At 54.4% G+C, this 18,779-nt stretch overlaps 1 protein-coding gene across 1 annotated transcript in view; it reads right to left on the bottom strand.

Moving 5' to 3' along the window:
* The window catches only part of IFFO2 (intermediate filament family orphan 2), an 85,073-nt gene that overhangs the window by 9,519 nt on the left and 56,775 nt on the right, over positions 1-18,779 (bottom strand). The window contains exons 4-8 of the mRNA XM_068162727.1: positions 17,327-17,467; positions 14,326-14,468; positions 5,914-6,034; positions 2,281-2,370; positions 551-681 (exon numbers count right to left, since the gene is read on the bottom strand). Of these exons, the coding sequence (XP_068018828.1) occupies positions 551-681; positions 2,281-2,370; positions 5,914-6,034; positions 14,326-14,468; positions 17,327-17,467 (626 nt within the window). The remainder of the gene's footprint in view (positions 1-550; positions 682-2,280; positions 2,371-5,913; positions 6,035-14,325; positions 14,469-17,326; positions 17,468-18,779) is intronic.

Genomic DNA, 18,779 nt, shown 5'->3' with positions numbered 1-18,779 from the left:
AGAGGAAAGAATGGAATGGAATGGAATGGAATGGAATGGAGTAGAATAGAATAGAATAGAGTAGAGTAGAATGGAATAGAATAGAGTGGAATAGGAAGGAATGGAATGGAATGGAATGGAGTAGAATGGAATAGAATGGAATAGAATGGAATGGAATAGAATAGAATAGAATGGAATGGAATGGAATGGAGTGGAATAGAATAGAGTGGAATAGGAAAGAATGGAATGGAATGGAATGGAATGGAATGGAATGGAATGGAATGGAATGGAATGGAATGGAATGGAATGGAATGGAATGGAAGAGACCTTTGAGATCATCCAGTCCAACCTATCACCCACCACCATCTAATAAACTAAACCATGGCGCTGAGCACCCCATCCAGTCCCTTCCTAGGGCGAATGGTTGGACCTGATGATCTCCAAGGGCCTTTTCCATCCTGAATGACTCAACGATTCCATTGCCTTTAAAACAACTTGGCAGGAAACAAGAGCAAAATACATTCCTGCAGCACCCCCCCCCCCCAGGGCAGAGTGGTAATTATCTTCTTACCTGTCAGCAGAGCCTTTGATAAGCCTCCTGCAGGTTTCCATTTGCACATCCAGGCCTCTTTTCATGCTGCACATTTCCATATATTCATGAAGGTGCCGATTCATGTCGCTCTTGGCTGTGGCCAGTTCCAGCTGGAAGAAAGAAGAGGAAATAATCAGCCTTAGGCATGTTGCTAGCAGCTTCCCTCCCAGCTCCACTCCATCTTACACAGTGGTGAGGGTGCTAAAGCTGCCCAGGACCAAACCAGACCATCCACACAACATATATTTAACCTCAGTGCTGCGCAGTGCCAAGGTATTCAGAAGCTTGGGGAGTGTGTTGTAAGCAAGAGCTCAACAGCCTGAGATTGTTTGGGTTTTGTTTGGATTTGCCTTTTTCTGCTTCTTGGCATCTTGTTTGTCTGCAGTAATTAATGAGAGCATATTCTGGGCAGGGCAAAGAGACTGAGAAGCTACAGCTGTTGTGGCTGGCAACCTCCAAGGCCACGGCTTGTAAAGCGCTTCCCAGTGTGATGGTGGATGTGCAAGAGAAAAAAGGGGGGGAAGGAAGGAGGAAAGGGGGGAAAAGAAGGAGGAAAGGGGGGAAAAGAAGGAGGAAAGGGGGGAAAGAAGGAGGAAGGGGGGGAAAAGAAGGAGGAAAGGGGGGAAAAGAAGGAGGAAAGGGGGGAAAAGAAGGAGGAAAGGGGGGAAAAGGAGGAAAGGGGGGAAAGAAGGGAGGAAAGGGGGGAAAGAAGGGAGGAAAGGGGGGAAGAAGGAGGAAAAGGGGGAAAGAAGGAGGAAAAGGGGGAAAGAAGGAGGAAAGGGGGGAAAAAAGAAGGAGGAAAGGGGGGAAAAAAGAAGGAGGAAAGGGGGGAAGAAAGAATGAAAGGGGGGAAAGAAAGAATGAAAGGGGGGGAAAGAAAGAATGAAAGGGGGGGGAAAGAAAGAATGAAAGGGGGGAAAGAAAGAATGAAAGTGAGGGAAAGAATGAAAGTGGGGAAAGAAAGAATGAAAGTAGGGAAAGAAAGAATGAAAGTGGAGAAAGAAAGAAAGTGAGGAAAGAGTCCTGTGTCCAGTTCTGGGCTCCTCAGTTTAAGAAGGACATTGAGAGACTTGAAGGTGTCCAGAGAAGGGCAAGAAAGCTGGGGAGGGGTCTGGAGCACAGCCCTGGGAGGAGAGGCTGAGGGAGCTGGGGTTGCTTAGCCTGGAGAAGAGGAGGCTCAGGGGTGACCTTCTTGTTCTCTCCAACTCCCTGCAGGGAAGTTGGAGCCAGGTGGGGGTTGGTCTCTTCTGCCAGGCAGCCAGCACCAGAACAAGAGGACACAGACTCAAGCTGTGGCAGGGGAGGTTTAGGCTGGAGGTGAGGAGAAAGTTCTTCACATAGAGAGTAAATGGCCATTGGGATGTGCTGCCCAGGGAGGTGGTGGAGTCCCCATCCCTGGAGCTGTTCAAGAGGGGATTGGATGTGGCACTTGGAGCCATGGTCTAGTCATGAGGTCTGTGGTGACAGGTTGGACTTGCTGACCCTTGAGGTCTTTTCCAACCTTGTTGATTCTATGATTCTATGCCTCTCTGCTTACTCAATCATAGTGCTTTGCAGAGAGTGGTATTCAGAAACACAATCCCAAGGCTATGGCAAAGGGAAATTGCTTTTGTCTTCTTAGATGTGCAGCTTTCCATCTTCCCTCCATGGGTATAGCAGACACACAACACCCTGCATGCTTTGATGTCACCAGGATCCCTTTCCCTTACCTCTATCTGCCCTATTGTTTCTTGGTATTCTTTGTCTCTTGTTTTAAAGAAAGACTCTGTTTCGTGGATCAAGTTCCCCAGGTTTTCTTCCTGCAGAGGAAAGGAAGACACAAAGACTTAACCAGAAGCTGAGGAGGAAATTCAGAGGCAGGCTGAAGATTTTCTTGCCTAACCTCACTCAGGAATGCAGCAGGTTGCTGTGCTCTTTCAGCCAGGATTGGTTGGAGACAGCCTCACACAGACAAGGGATGCTCTGCTCCTTCAGACTGGCACACCAGGAAACCTTTTTGTACCAGGGAACAGGGCTTTGTGCACACCAAGATAAAGCCTCTCATCAAGGAAGGCCCCAGCAATTAAACACAGCTACCTGATGCATGCCAAAGAACCCAGCCTGATCACACTGAGACGCTCTGCTCCCAGCACTGCCTTGCCCCCCACCACTCCGTGCTGGAATTGTCATTTCCCAATGACAGCTTTCTGCTCTCAAGTCCTTTCAGCCTCCCTCACCTCACAGGTATGCTCTGCACGCAGCCTTCCCCCAATGAGATTCTACCCTTGCCTGCTGGCTGAAGCCAGCAGCTGACTCTCAGCACCCTCCTGATGAAACACAGCCCACAGGAGGCCGTGCTCTGGCCCGGAGGGGACATCCTGGCAGACAACAGCCCCCTCCCTCCCCTGTCATCACTTGGATTGCCAAGCACAGCCTGGGCTCCAAAAAGAAGCCCCAACCCCACCCCACCCAGCACTATTTCATGCTGCCACCAAGAGCCTGGAACAACCTCATTGTTCTCTTTCATGTTCTTAGCTGCCTACCTTCTCCTCCAGAGGAAATCATCATCCATTCCATTCAACGTTAATTACCTTTCCCTCCCCCATCCTCGGGCCGCATCTGAGGCAGCTTTATCAGGACCCTACCTCGGCAGCAGCATCAGGCTAACCAGCCTGGAGTTACAAGACTCATTCCACTGATCCTTTTATATGCAGAAGGGCTTTAAGGAGGGAGGTCAGGGAGAGGAGGTGGCTGGGGCAGCGCGGAAGGGCTTGAGAAGGAATAAAGCCAGCGGAAGGCAGATCCAGGCATGTAAAGCACTGTGCTAAAGACCAGGCACAGAAGCAGCAGCCTTTATTCTGCCCCTCCATCTACAAGCCAAATCTAGCCTTGCCTTGGATAATTTTTCATTTAGAAGGACTTAAGCTTCTTAAGACCTCGGGAGCTGCGGCGGGGCCGAGACGGGCTCTGCTCCCCCGAGAGCTGCGCCCAGCCCACCGTGCAGCGCCATGCAGAGCAGCCTGCCGCTTCATTCCAGCACCCACGGGCTGCAGCTGAGCCGCCCTGCCCCTCTCCCTGCTCCACAAGGCAGCCCCCAGCCCCTTGGGAGGGATCGCTGCGGCTCCAGCCCGTGCCAGGCGAGGCACAAAGAGGGAGCCTGGAAGTGAGCGCAGGCCCCAGGCGGCCGGCGCAGGGCAGCGTGCAGGAGACTGCTGCCTCAGCAGCTCTGCACTGCAGGGACAGTGGCAGCAGGCAGGATTATTCCACAGGATTGTCAGGGTTTGGAAGGGAGCTCAAGGCTCAGCCACTTCCAACCCCCCTGCCATGGGCAGGGACACCTCACACTCCAGCAGGTTGCTCACAGCCACATCCAGCCTGGCTGCAAACACCTCCAGGCAGGAGGCTTCCACCACCTCCCTGGGCAGCCTGTGCCAGGCTCTCACCACCCTCATGGGCAACAACTTCTTCCTAACATCCAAGCTGAATCTCCCCACTTCTAGTTTTGCTCCAGCCCCCCCAGTCCTATCACTCCCTGACACCCTCAAAAGTCCCTCCCCAGCTTTCTTGTAGCCCCCTTCAGATGCTGGAAGGCCACAATGAGGTCACCTCAGAGCCTTCTTTTCTCCAGACTGAACAACCCCAACTCCCTCAGTCTGTCTCCATAGCAGAACAGCTCCAGTCCTCTGCTCATCCTCATGGATGTCCTTCCTTCTCTGGACACCTTCCAGCACTTCCAAATCCTTCCTGTAATAGGGGCTCCAAAACTGGACACAGTGCCCCAGCTGGGGTCTCACCAGAGTGGTGTAGAGGGGGAGAATCACCTCCCTCAACCTGCTGGCCATGCTTCTCTTGCTGCAGCCCAGGATCTGGTTGGCTTTCTGGACTACACGTGCATACTGGCAGCTCATATTGAGCTTCTCATCCACCAGCACCCCCAAGGATCGATCTGGTGACAGGTTGTGTGATGCTCCTAGACCACCAAGACATGGAGAAAGGACTGCTCTGGGTGCCAGGTTGTGTCATGCTCCTGGTTAGGCCACACCTTGAATACTGTGTCTAGTTGGAGAGGCATCTTGCAAGTCCAGTTCTGGGCTCCTCAATTTAAGAAGGATATTGAAAGACTTGAATGTGTCCAGAGAAGGGCAAGGAGGCTGGGGAGGGATCTGGAGCACAGCCCTGGGAAGAGAGGCTGAGGGAGCTGGGGTTGCTTAGCCTGGAGAAGAGGAGGCTCAGGGGAGACCTTCTGGCTCTCTACAACTCCCTGAAGGGAGGTTGGAGCCAGGAGGGGGTTGGTCTCTTCTCCCTGGCACCCAGCACAAGAGGATACAGTCTCAAGCTGTGCCAGGGGAGGTTTAGGCTGGAGGTGAGGAGAAAGTTCTTCCCAGAAAGAGGGATTGGCCACTGGAATGTGCTGCCCAGGGAGGTGGTGGAGTCCCCATCCCTGGAAGTGTTCAAGAGGGGCTTGGCTGTGGCACTTGGAGCCATGGTTTGGTTGTCAGTTGGTTGTCAGGAGGTGCTGGGTGAGAGGTTGGACTTGCTGATCTCTGAGGTCTTTTTCAACCTTATTGATTCTATGATGCTCCTGGAGCACCAGGACATAGAGAAAGCATTGCTCTGGGTGCCAGGTTGTGTGATGCTCCTGGAGCACCAGGACATGGAGAAAAGACTGCTCTGGGTACCAGGTTGTGAGATGCCCCTGGAGTAACAGGACATAAAGAAAGGATTGCTCTGGGTGCCAGGTTGTGAGGTGCTCCTGGAGCACCAGGACATGGAGAAAGGATTGCTCTGGGTGCCAGGTTGTGAGATGCTCCTGGAGAAAAGATTGCTCTGGGTGCCAGGTTGTGAGGTGCTCCTGGAGCACCAGGACATGAGGAAAGGATTGCTCTGGGTGCCAGGTTGTGAGGTGCTCCTGGAGCACCAGGACATGGAGAAAGGATTGCTCTGGGTACCAGGTTGTGAGATGCCCCTGGAGCTACAGGACATGGAGAAAGGATTGCTCTGGGTGCCAGGTTGTGAGGTGCTCCTGGAGCAAGAGGACATGGAGAAAGCATTGCTCTGGGTGCCAGGTTGTGTGATGCCCCTGGAGCACCAAGACATGCTGGATCTTCTGCCACTCACTTGGTCCTTCCAAACCCTCAGTTTGAAGGAGCAGAAGAAAGGAAGGGTGGTAAATGAAGTGCTTGCAGGGGCTGCAAAGCAGCCACAGAGAGAAAGCACTAAGAGGATTTGAAAATCAAAGGAAGCTTGGCGTGGCAAAGCTAAATCACCACTCAAATGTCCCAGGGCTCAGATGGCTGAAGGAGCTGCTGAGGGATGTGGTTTCTGCAGAGGAAGCGGGGAGGGAGCAAGGGAGAGAAGCTCACCTCGCCTTGGAGGTCGATGGAAGGGTTGCAGTTGGTGAAGTCCTCCCACAGAAGCAAGGTCTCCTCGTTCTCCTCCCACGTCAAACTGTCGCAGTCGTCGTCGAAATCGAAGGTCTCACGGCTGGGAAGGAAACAGGAGAAGCTGGAGTGGCTGCAGGCCCAGCTGGAGTGGCTGCAGCCCCAGTGGGAGAGGCTACAACCCCAGCTGGAGTAGCTGCAGCCCCAGTGGGAGAGGCTACAACCCCAGCTGGAGTGGCTGCAGGCCCAGCTGGAGTGGCTGCAGCCCCAGTGGGAGAGGCTACAACCCCAGCTGGAGTGGCTGCAGGCCCAGCTGGAGTGGCTGCAGCCCTAGTGGGAGATGCTACAGCCCCAGCTGGAGTGGCTGCAGGCCCAGCTGGAGTAGCTGCAGCCCCAGTGGGAGAGGCTACAACCCCAGCTGGAGTGGCTGCAGGCCCAGCTGGAGCGGCTGCAACCCCAGCTCCAGTGGCCACAGCCCCAGCTGGAGCAGCTACAGCCCCCACTGGAGAGGCTACAGTCCCAGCTCCAGTGACTACAATCCCAGCTCCAGAGGCTACAACCCCAGCTCCAGAGGCTACAGCCCCAGCTAGAGCAGCTACAACCCCAGCTGGAGTGGCTACAGCCCCAGCTGGAGAGGCTACAGCCCCAGCTCCAGTGACTACAACCCCAGCTGGAGCGGCTGCAACCCCAGCTCCAGTGGCTGCAACCCCTGCTTCAGTGGCTACAGCCCCAGCTGGAGCAGCTACAACCCCAGCTCCAGAGGCTACAACCCCAGCTGGAGTGGCTACAACCCCAGCTCCAGTGGCTACAGCCCCAGCTGGAGCAGCTACAACCCCAGCTCCAGTGGCTACAGCCCCAGCTCCAGAGGCTACAGCCCCAGCTCCAGTGGCTACAGCCCCAGCTCCAGTGGCTACAACCCCAGCTCCAGAGGCTACAGCCCCAGCTCCAGAGGCTACAACCCCAGCTCCAGAGGCTACAACCCCAGCTCCAGAGGCTACAGCCCCAGCTCCAGTGGCTACAGCCCCAGCTCCAGAGGCTACAACCCCAGCTCCAGAGGCTACAGCCCCAGCTCCAGAGGCTACAACCCCAGCTCCAGTGGCTACAGCCCCAGCTCCAGAGGCTACAACCCCAGCTCCAGAGGCTACAGCCCAGCTGGAGCGGCCACAGCCCCAGCTCTAGTGGCTACAACTCCAGTTGTAGTGGCCACCACCCCAGCTCTAGTGGCCACCACCCCAGCTCTAGTGGCCACCACCTCAGCTCTAGTGGCCACCACCTCAGCTCTAGTGGCAACCACCCCAGCTCTAGTGGCCACCACCTCAGCTCTAGTGGCCACCACCCCAGCTCTAGTGGCCACCACCCCAGCTCTAGTGGCCACCACCTCAGCTCTAGTGGCAACCACCCCAGCTCTAGTGGCCACCACCCCAGCTCTAGTGGCCACCACCCCAGCTCTAGTGGCCACCACCTCAGCTCTAGTGGCCACCACCTCAGCTCTAGTGGCAACCACCCCAGCTCTAGTGGCCACCACCTCAGCTCTAGTGGCCACCACCCCAGCTCTAGTGGCCACCACCCCAGCTCTAGTGGCCACCACCTCAGCTCTAGTGGCAACCACCCCAGCTCTAGTGGCCACCACCCCAGCTCTAGTGGCCACCACCCCAGCTCTAGTGGCAACCACCCCAGCTCTAGTGGCCACCACCCCAGCTCTAGTGGCAACCACCCCAGCTCTAGTGGCCACCACCCCAGCTCTAGTGGCAACCACCCCAGCTCTAGTGGCAACCACCCCAGCTCTAGTGGCCACCACCCCAGCTCTAGTGGCAACCACCCCAGCTCTAGTGGCAACCACCCCAGCCCTGCCCCCTCAGCTCTCTAACGAATCTCCTGGGAAAAAGGAGGGGGTTGAAAAGCGACTGCCAGAGACAATGCAGCAGCAGCAGCAACCTCTCCCAGCTAGTGACAAACAGGCTCTGCCCCTGTCCAAGTGCCTGCTGGGCTCTTTGCCACCCCGGAGCAGGATAAAAAGAGCCTTGTTCCCACTCCTGCTTCAAGCCCACACTGCTGGCTCTGCCCTCCAGAGGGAGCTGCGCCTCGGTTTCCCCTGCTCGGCTCAAACCACCCAAAAACAGTTCAAACCCTGCGGCTCCCACGAGTCATAGGATCATAGTATCATGGAATCAGTCAGGGGTGGAAGGGACCACAAGGCTCAGCCAGTTCCAACCCCCCTGCCATGGGCAGGGACACCCCACACTAGATCAGCCTGGCCACAGCCTCATCCAGCCTGGCCTTAAACACCTCCAGGGCAGGGGCCTCAACCACCTCCCTGCACAACCCATTCCAGGGCTTCACCACTCTCATGGGGAAGAACTTCCTCCTCCCCTCCAGCCTCAATCTCCCCACCTCCAGCTTCATTCCATTCCCCCTAGTCCTAGCACTCCCTGAGATCCTGAGCAGTCCCTCCCCAGCCTTCTTGTAGCCCCCTTCAGATCCTGGAAGGCCACAATGAGGTCACCTCAGAGCCTTCTCTTCTCCAGACTGAACAGCCCCAACTCCTTCAGTCTGTCCTCACAGCAGAGCAGCTCCAGCCCTCTGCTCATCCTCCTGGCCCTGCTCTGGACACCTTCCAGCCCCTCCACATCCCTCTTGCCATAGGGGCTCCAGAACTGGAGGCAGGACTCCAGGTGGGGTCTCCCCAGAGCTGAGCAGAGGGGGAGAATCACCTCCCTTGCCCTGCTGGCCACACTTCTCCTGCTGCAGCCCAGGCTCTGCTTGGCTTTCTGGGCTGCAAGTGCACACTGAGAGCTCCTGGTGAGCTTTTTGAGTCCTCAGCCAGGGTGAGGATTTTGACCCCAAACAGGCAGCAGAAGCCTCCCTGCTGCTCTGCAGGAGGAAGTTCAGCCAAGGTTTGCCCTTCCAAACGCTGTCCTCCAAAGGAAGAGCTGCACAAGGGGAAACTGAACCCCAAAAGGATGGGCAGGGGAAGCTGTTGTGCCTTTGTGCTAGGCACTGGGGAGGGTGCACCTCAGTTTGGGGGCCCTCACTCCAGCAAGGACATAAAGGGGCTGGAGTGTCGCCAGAGAAGGGCAAGGAAGCTGGGCTGGAGAACAGGACTGGGGAGGAGCAGCTGAGGGGGGCTTGGGGGTGTTGAGACTGGAGAAGAGGAGGCTGAGAGGGAGACCTCTTGGCTCTCCACAACTCCCTGGAAGGAGGTTGGACTGGTGTGGGGGGTGGTCTCTTCTCCCTAGTATCAGGTGATAGGATGAGAGGAAATGGCCTCAAGTTGCAGCAGGGGAGGTTTAGCTGGGAGATGAGGAATAATTTCTTCACTGCAGGAGTGGTCAAGGATTGGCACAGGCTGCCCAGGGAGGTGGTGGAGTCCCCAGGCCTGGAGGTGTCCAAGAAACCTGTGGCCATGGCATGTTGGGGCCATGGTTTAGTGGCCATGGTGGTGTGAGGTGGCAGGTTGGACTGGATGACCTCAGAGAGCTCTTCCAACCCAAACAATCCAATGGTTCTATGATTCAAAGAACCACCTGGCTGGGAAAGACCTCGAGTCCAACCACAGCCTAACAGCTCCCTGTGCACAACTCTTAGGCCATGTCACAGTATCACAGTCTCACAGTATAACTAAGGTTGGAAGAGACCTCAAGGATCGTCGAGTCCAACCTATCAACACAGACCTCATGACCAGACCATGGCTCCAAGTGCCACATCCAATCCCCTCTGGAACACCTCCAGGGATGGAGACTCCACCACCTCCCTGGGCAGCACATCCCAATGATGAACGACTCGCTTGGTGAAGAACTTCCTCCTCACCTCAAGACTAAACCTCCCCTGGCACAGCTTGAGACTGTGGCCTCTTGTTCTGCTGCTGGTTGCCTGCCTGGGAGAAGAGACCAACCCCTTCCTGACTCCAACCACCTTTCAGGTAGTTGTAGAGGGCAATGAGGTCTCCCCTGAGCCTCCTCTTCTCCAGGCTAAGCAACCCCAGCTCCCTCAGCCTCTCCTCACAGGGCTGTGCTCCAGACCCCTCCCCAGCTTTCTTGCCCTTCTCTGGACACCTTCAAGTCTCTCAATGTCCTTCTTAAACTGAGGGGCCCAGAACTGGACACAGGACTCCAGGTGTGGCCTAAGCAGTGCTGAGCACAGGGCACAAGGACTTCCCTGCTCCTGCTGGCCACACTCTTCCTGATGCAGGCCAGGATGCTATTGGCCCTCTTGGCCACCTGGGCACACTGCTGGCTCATGTTTAGGCAGCTGTCAATCAGCACCCCCAGGTCCCTCTCTGTTTGGCAGCTCTCAGCCACACCGACCCCAGCCTGTAGCTCTGCATGGGGATTGCCGTAGCCAAAGTGCAGCACCTGGCCTCTGCCCATCTGTCCAGTTGGTCAAGGTCCCTCTGCAGAGCCTTTCTACCCTCTAACTGACCAACATCTGCTCCTAAATTGGTGTCACCTGCACATTTGCTGATGAGTGAGTCAATGCCCTCATCCAGATCATCAATGAAGATGTTAAAGAGCACAGGGCCCAGCACTGCTCCCTGGGGCACACCACTGGTGCCTGGCTGCCAGCTGGCTGTGGCACCATTCACCACCACTCTCTGGGCTCAGCCTCCAGCCAGTTCCTAACCCAGCTCAGAGAGCTGCTGCCCAAGCCAGGGGCTGACAGCTTGGCCAGGAGCTTGCTGTGGGGGATGGTGTCAAAGGCCTTGCTGAAGTCCAGGCAGACCACATCCACAGCCTGCCCCACAGCCCCCAGGCAGTCACCTGATCATAGAAGGAAATCAGGTTGGAGAGGCAGGACCTGCCCTTCCTAAATCCATGCTGGCTGGGCCTGAGCCCTTGGCCATCCTGCAGGTGCAGTTATTGCCCCCAGGATAATCTGCTCCATCACTTTCCCTGGCACTGAGCTCAGGCTGCCAGGCCTGGAGTTTCCAGGTTCCTCCATCTGACCCTTCTTGTGGATAGGGACCACACTGGCCAGTTTCCAGTCATCTGGTACCCTTACTGGGGACTGAAACAGCACAGATCCTGCTACAGCCACCTAAGACTGCAGCAAACAGTGGCAAGAGTGACCTTTCACTCTGCTGTCTGAACAAGCCTAGGTCAGTTGTGCAATGAAGGAAAGTTTCAGGAGGCAGCTGAGTCCCTTTTGGTTTGCACAGCAGCAGAGTGGAACACTGGTAGCTGCTCCTTGGCCTTGTTAAGGAGGTTTGACAAAAGCCTGAAGTTGTTCCCAGAAGGAGGCTGCTCACTTCAGGCTGATGCATTTTTGTTCCTTGAGCTCACTTCCTCTCAGGCAGATAACATCTCACTGAGGAAGCTGAGGCCAGCAGTGTCTGTAGGAGGCTGAGGAGCTGGGCTAAAGAGATAGGGTGCCTGTGTGGAGTCAGCAGGGCTGGGAAAGGGATTTAAAACCCCAACAAACCTCAGACAGAGCTGGGCTGGGCCTTTTCTTAGGATGGCAGAATCCTTCTGGTTGGAAAAGACCTGCAAGGTCACCCACTCCAACCACCTCTGCCAAGGCTGGGGCCAAACCATGGCCCTCAGCACCACATCTTGATCAGATGGTGTTGGGTGATAGGTTGGACTTGATGATCTCAAAGGTCTTTTCCAACCTGGTTAATTCTATTCTATTCCATTCTATTCCACTCTATTCTACTCCATTCCACTCTATTCTACTCCATTCCGCTCCATTCTACTCCATTCCACTCTATTCCACTCCATTCCACTCTCTTCTACTCCATTCCACTCTATTCCACTCCATTCTACTCTATTCCACTCCATTCTACTCTATTCCACTCCATTCTACTCTATTCCACTCCATTCTACTCCATTCCACTCTATTCTACTCCATTCTACTCCATTGCACTCTATTCTACTCCATTCCACTCCATTCTACTCTATTCCACTCCATTCTACTCTATTCCACTCCATTCTACTCTATTCCACTCCATTCTACTCCATTCCACTCTATTCTACTCCATTCTACTCTATTCTACTCCATTGCACTCTATTCTACTCCATTCCACTCCATTCTACTCCATTCCACTCTATTCCACTCCATTCCACTCTCTTCTACTCCATTCCACTCTATTCCACTCCATTCTACTCTATTCCACTCCACTCTACTCTATTCCACTCTATTCTACTCCATTCTACTCTATTCCACTCCATTCTACTCCATTCAACTCTATTCCACTCCATTCCACTCCATTCTACTCCATTCTACTCCATTCCACTCTATTCTACTCCATTCCACTCCATTCTACTCTATTCTACTCCATTCCACTCTATTCCACTCTATTCCACTCCATTCTACTCCATTCCACTCCATTCTACTCTATTCTACTCTATTCTACTCCATTCTACTCCATTCCACTCCATTCTACTCCACTCCACTCTATTCTACTCCATTCTACTCCATTCTACTCCATTCCACTCTATTCCACTCCATTCTACTCCATTCCACTCCATTCTACTCCATTCCACTTTATTCCACTCCATTCCACTCCATTCTACTCCATTCCACTCCATTCCACTCCATTCTACTCTATTCTACTCTATTCTACTCCATTCCACTCTATTCTACTCCATTCTACTCCATTCTACTCCATTCCACTCCATTCTACTCCATTCTACTCCATTCCACTCCATTCTACTCCATTCCACTCCATTCCACTCCATTCTACTCCATTCCACTCCATTCTACTCCATTCCACTCTATTCTACTCCATTCCACTCCATTCTACTCCACTCCACTCCACTCCTACTCCACTCCCACTCCACTCCCACTCCCACTCCCACTCTGTGGCATTTAAACACCTCCAGGGATGGAGATACAACCACGTCCCTGGGGCTGCCTGTTCTGCTCTTGGAGAAACCCTCCAGGGAGGAAATTTCTTCTCATGTCCAATCTTAACCTCCCCTGGAGAAACTTGTGGCCATTTCCTCTTGTCTTGTCATTTGATCTTTGGGAGAAGAGAGCAACCCCCACCTGGCTCCAACCTCCTTTCAGGGAGTTATAGAGAGAGAGTCAGAAGCTCTCCCCTCAGCCTCCTCTTCTCCAGGCTCAACAACCCCAAGTCCCTCAACTGCTCCTCATCAGCTCTGCTCTCCAGACCCTTCCCCAGCTTCATTGCCCTTCTCTGGAGCTGCTCCAGCCTCTCAATGTCCTCCTTGGAGGGAGGGGCTCAAAACTGAACCTGGTGTGGCCTCACCACTGCCCAGTACAAGGGGACAATCACTTCCCTGGTCCTGCTGGCCAAATTAGTACTAATCCAGGCTAGAATGCTGCTGGCCTTCCTGGCCACATGGGTGCTCATCTTCAGCTGCTCTCAACCAACATCCCCAGGTCTTTTTCTGCAGGGCAACTTCCAGGCACTCTGCCCCAAGCCTGGAGCTCTTTATTTACTCCACTGATTATGAAGAAGAGACTAAAATCTAACCCAAAAAGCCCAACAAGAGGCCTTCTGTGCACACTGTGCCCTCTTATAGGTGAAATTCAAGTGCAAAGGCGAGAGAGACACTCTGAGAACAGAGCCTCTGGCAGCAGCTGAGAGCAGAGGATGAGCTAGTGCTCCTCAGAGGGCTTCTCACACACTCCCACATTTGGAACACTGGCCTACATTGTGTGGGAAAACTCTGGGAATTCTTCCCTCTGCAGTCACTGCAGAAGTTGGCAGAAGACACCCATGCTCCAGTGCTGGGAAAGTCAGAGCTACAGCGCTTCCTGGGGCCTTCCTCTGGCAAAAAACAAACAGCAGAGACCTGCAAAAGTCTCACCAGGCTGTGGCCACAGCCACCCTGTCTACAGCAGGAGCTCTCTGCTCTGCTGAGACCCCACTTGGAGCACTGTGTCCAGCCATGGCACCCCCCAACACAAGAGGGACACGGAGCTGGGGTGGGAGGAGGCCACAAAGATGATCAAAGGGCTGGAGCACCCCCCCTGTGGGGACAGGCTGAGAGAGCTGGGGCTGTTCAGCCTGGAGAAAAGAAGGCTACAGGGAGACTTTTAGGGCTGCCTTTCAGTATCTGAAGGGGAGCTACAGGCAGGCTGGGGAGGGACTGCTCAGAAGGGGATAGGACGAGGAGCAATGGTTTGAAATTGCAGCAGGGCAGATTTAGGTTGGACTCAGGAGGAAGCTCTGCACAATGAGGGTGGGGAGACACTGGAACAGGTTGCCCAGGGAGGTGGTTGAAGCCCCATCCCTGGAGACATTCCAGATCAGACTTGATGTGGCCCTGGGCAGCCTGATCTAGTGGAAGGTGTCCCTGCTGGCTGCAGAGGGGGTGGCCAAGGTGACCTTCGAGGGTCGCTTCCAACCCAATGCAACCCGATGTGAAGCTGTGAAACGAGCCAGTACTGGGATTCAACAGGTTAGGCTTTCTCCATGATACTCACAGCTGATTAAACATCCTCTTCATTTCATCTGTGATGTTCAAGGAACAGCTGACCTCATCATCAGAGAACCTGCCATTGTCTCCATCCTGTTCAGAGAGGTCGTCGTCGGACGTCAGCTTGCGCTCCTTCTTCTTGGAAGCCACCTTAATTGGAGAGAAGAGCAGTAACTAGAAGGTTCAGCTGAGGTGCTGTGCCATAAAGGGGCAGAAACAAAGAAGGAGAACCATTAGGCTGGAGTGAGAGAAGTGTTCATCAGCTGCCAGGCAGCCCAGGGGTCGCCGGGATTCGAGACAGGAACCGCGTCCGTTCGCGGGGGGTGAACACAGAGCACAAGGAAGCAGCTCAGGAGGGTGAGGAGCAAAGCAAGCTGCAGGCTGCCAGCGCTCTACAGAGGTTTTCCTGCTCACTGACACCAGTCTGTGATCCACCAGAGAACATGCAGAGGTTAGAATGATACAGGGCAGAAGCAGAAAGCTGGCAGGAGTGCCCAGGCAGCAGGCTTGAGAGCGATGACAGAACTCTCCCTCTCCTGCCACCGCCACAGGCTGTGGGCCCCAGCACTGAACCACCACAAAAGAGTAGACAGGAAGCCTTTGTAGGTAGCCTTTATTCCCACCCCAGCAGCAGAGGCAGAGTGCTCATCTTCAGGCTGACAGGAGAAGGGTTAAGTGAACCATGAAAACACCTGGACCACCTCAAAGAAAGGAACTTCACAGATGTGCAGAGAACTCAAGGGATGCCCCTGCAAAGGGTGCAGAGGATCACTTCTTCAGCTGAGGACTCTCAGCAGCATGGAAGATAGTCACAGATGGTGCCACAGACTCACAAAAACACACAGTCCACTCCCAACCTGCTGGAGTTTTGCCTCTACTTGGCACCTCAGCCATCCCTTCCTTCTTGGTGCTGTTCTCCCTGCCAATCATTTTAACCACTGCATGCTGGCCCCAAAGTTAGCTTTGAGGCAAAGTCAGCAGTTAAGCTTTGAGCAGAGAGCCCCAGCAGTCCTCCTCAAAGACCAGAAGGAGCACAATGCAAGACATCACGTGGACAAAACGCTGGACAGGAGCCAGCAATGGGCACTTGCAGCCCAGAAGGCCAATGGCAGCCTGGGCTGCACCCAAAGCAACGTGGCCAGGGATGGAGAGAGGGGATCCTGCCCCTCTGCTCTGCTGAGGCCTCACCTGTGGGGCTGCCAGCACAAGAAGGACACAGACCTAGAGGAGGGCCACAAAAATGATCAGGGGGCTGGAGCACCTCTCCTATGAGGACAGGCTGAGGGAGCTGGGAGTGTTCAGCCTGAAGAGAAGGCTCCCAGGAGACCTAACTGTGGCCTTCCAGGATCTGAAGGGGGCTACCAGAAAGCTGGGGAGAGACTGTTTAGAAGGGCTTCTAGTGCCAGGATGAGGGGTTTCAAACTAGAGAAGGGTAGATTTAGACTGGACACTAGGAAGAAGTTCTTTGCTGTGAGGGTGGTGGAACACTGGCACAGGTTGCCCAGGGAGGTGGTGGATGTCCCACCCCTGGAGACGTCCAAGGTCAGGCTTGATGGAGCTTTGGTTAGTTGGGGTAACCTCATTGGGTTAGTTGGGGCAGCCCTGCTCACTGCAGGGAAGTTGGCCTAGATGACCTTTAAAGCTCCCTTCCAACCCAAGGCATTCTATGATTCTATGTCTTAAAAGTCATCCTGAGGCTTCTCTTTGTGGAACTCTCTCCATTTTGTGCCCCCTGGCTCAACATGCCAGAAAAAGGAGGAGATTTGGGCCTTCCAGGCTATGTAAGGAAACACAAACAACCCATTAAGCATTCAGGCAACTTCACTGCAGCCATCAAAACACAACCGGTAGGGCCCACCAGGGTCCCCTCCAGTGGTTTGGGGACAGCTTTCAGCACACTCTGGGCTCATCACTACACAAAGAAAAGCATCAGACTCAGTGAAAAGACTCAACGAGGCACATTCAGATCAGAGGAGAAGGAGGCTGGGTTAACCGCAGCTGAAATGGCAGTGCTGACCCAAGGCCAGCTGCACTGGGAGGTCACAGAATCATAGAATCAATGAGGTTGGAAAAGACATCAGAGATCAGCAAGTCCAACCTGGCACCCAACACCTCCTGACAACTAAACCATGGCTCCAAGTGCCACATCCAATCCCCTCTGGAACACCTCCAGGGATGGGGACTCCACCACCTCTCTGGGCAGCACATCCCAATGGCCAACAACTCTCTCTGGGAAGAACTTTCTCCTCACCTCCAGCCTAAACTTCCCCTGGCACAGCTTGAGACTGTGTCCTCTTGTTCTGGTGCTGGCTGCCTGGGAGAAGAGACCAACCCTCACCTGGCTACAACCTCCCTTCAGGTAGTTGCAGACAGCAAGAAGGTCTCCCCTGAGCCTCCTCTCCTCAAGGCTAAACAACCCCAGCTCCCTCAGCCTCTCCTCGTTACAGGTTTGCTCCACGCACAGCTGTTAACTCCTTGCTTCTGGAGCACCTTAAAGGACTTTCCTACTAGCACCAAGGAGCCACAGCAGCTCAAGGAAAGCAGCTGGAGCTTCTAGTCTCACAAAGCAGTCGTTGCTCACCACCACAGCAGCTTGCTTTCTGCCCATGGAGCTTGACCCAGACAGAAGAACATCCTACGAGCTTCCAAACCTCTCCACTTGTGCAGGGAACAGACGTGAGGAAGCCATTTGTACACACCTAGACCTTGGTGGGGGGTTGGGGTTGGGTTATTTTCCATCCCTGCATTCCCTGTAGACTACCAGCAGTCTACCAACACCTCTCCAAAGTCCTCCTGAGGCTGCTTTTGACAACCCTCCACGTTTTGGTGTCCTCTTGGGAGCGGGAGAAAGCTACGCCTCCCGGACCGCCAGAGGGGGGAACCGCGTCTCAGGCGGCGACGAGCTTCCAGGGGAAGGCAAGTGACCTAAGAGCGATGCTGTCAGCTCTGCTCCCTCTTTGTCCCCTCGCTTCTCCTCCTGCCCTCGGGAAAATTCATGGCCTAATCACCTGGAATATCTTGGAAACGTCTTCCGAGTTGCGCTGCTGCGCTACATCGCACAGCTTGGCTGTGATATCGATTCGCCGACAGATGTCCATGTCCACCTTCATGGCCTTTTCTTGGATCTTTGTGTCCAGGTCTGTCATGGGCTGCAGGAAGGACAGCAGTGATTATCTTCTAGTATTAGACAGTTCAAGGCAAGGAGAGATACCCCCAAGAGTATCTCTCTAACCCCCCCCCAGGAGGGGGCCACACCACTCTTTAAACCAACATTCCAGCTGCTCCGGGAAAGGAAGGGCAGGGCAAGGGGGCAGCCTAAGCAGACCAGGCAGCTAACAGGTAACATTCAGAGCTGGTTGTGAAGAAACTTGGGAGCTCAAGAGGCATTTGCCACCATCACCACAAAAATCCAACCAGGCAACCCCCCAAACAACCTTAAGCCCACCCCAAAACAACAGCCAGACGTGGCCACGGTCAGGCTGGGTTTGTTTTATGGAGCACTAAAACTCTGCAAGTGAAGGAGGAACAACAAAAAAAACCTCGTGGAGGAGAAGAAAAGGAAGAATGTGGAGACTGGAATGAAATCTAAAACCTGGTGAGCTTGCACCAATTCCCCTCCCCCCCTCCCTTCCCTTTTCAGACAGAAAAATCTCTGCCTGCAAGGAGGAGTTGCTCTTAAAACAGCATCCAGGCTAACCCAGCTAACTTTACCAGGAGGGTGGTGGAACACTGCACCAGGTTGCCCAGGGAGGTGGTTGAGGCCTGGAGATACTCAAGGTGAGGCTCCACAGGGCAACCTGATCTAGTGGAGGATGTCCCTGCTGGCTGCAGAGGGTTGGACTGGATGACCTTTGGAGGTCCCTTCCGACCCAGACCCTTCTGTGATCCCATACCATAAAACTCAAGACTGGATCTGAGGAGCTCCACAAAAGCTGCCAAGGGCAAACACTCTTCTCTGGCACCAACCTGGCTTCCAGCCTGGCATAAATGCAACATGGAAAAAAGTGGTTTGCTCTTGCTTCCCCCTGGCCAGTAACTAGGAATGGGATTTGGAAGGGAGAGTCCCACCAGAGACTGCAGCTGGCTCCTTAGGAACAGACTCTGTTCCAGGAAAAAGGTTATTTTGCAGCCCAGATGAGAGTTCCGCTTGGAAGGGAGCACTTCAGTGGCCAGGGCAGGCTTCTGCTTTGACAACAATCCTCAGGTTGGAAGGGACCTCAGAGATCATCTATTCCAATGCTCCTGCTGTGGGCAGGGACACCTCTCACCCAGACTCAGCAGCTCAAGGCCTCATCCAGCCTGGCCTTGAACACCCCCAGGGAGGAGGCAGCCACAGCCTCTCTGGGCAACCAGTTCCAGAGTCTCACCACCCTCCTACTGAAGAACTTCTTCCTCAGCTCCACTCTAACCCTGCTCTGCCTCAGCTTCAAACCATTCCCCCTTGCCCTGTCTCCAGACACC

The sequence above is a fragment of the Melanerpes formicivorus genome, unplaced genomic scaffold, assembly GCF_026170545.1.
Source record: "Melanerpes formicivorus ecotype bairdi unplaced genomic scaffold, bMelFor1.0.p_v2 SCAF_67, whole genome shotgun sequence".
Lineage (NCBI taxonomy): Eukaryota > Metazoa > Chordata > Aves > Piciformes > Picidae > Melanerpes > Melanerpes formicivorus.
This window is presented reverse-complemented; position numbering and strand designations above follow the sequence as displayed.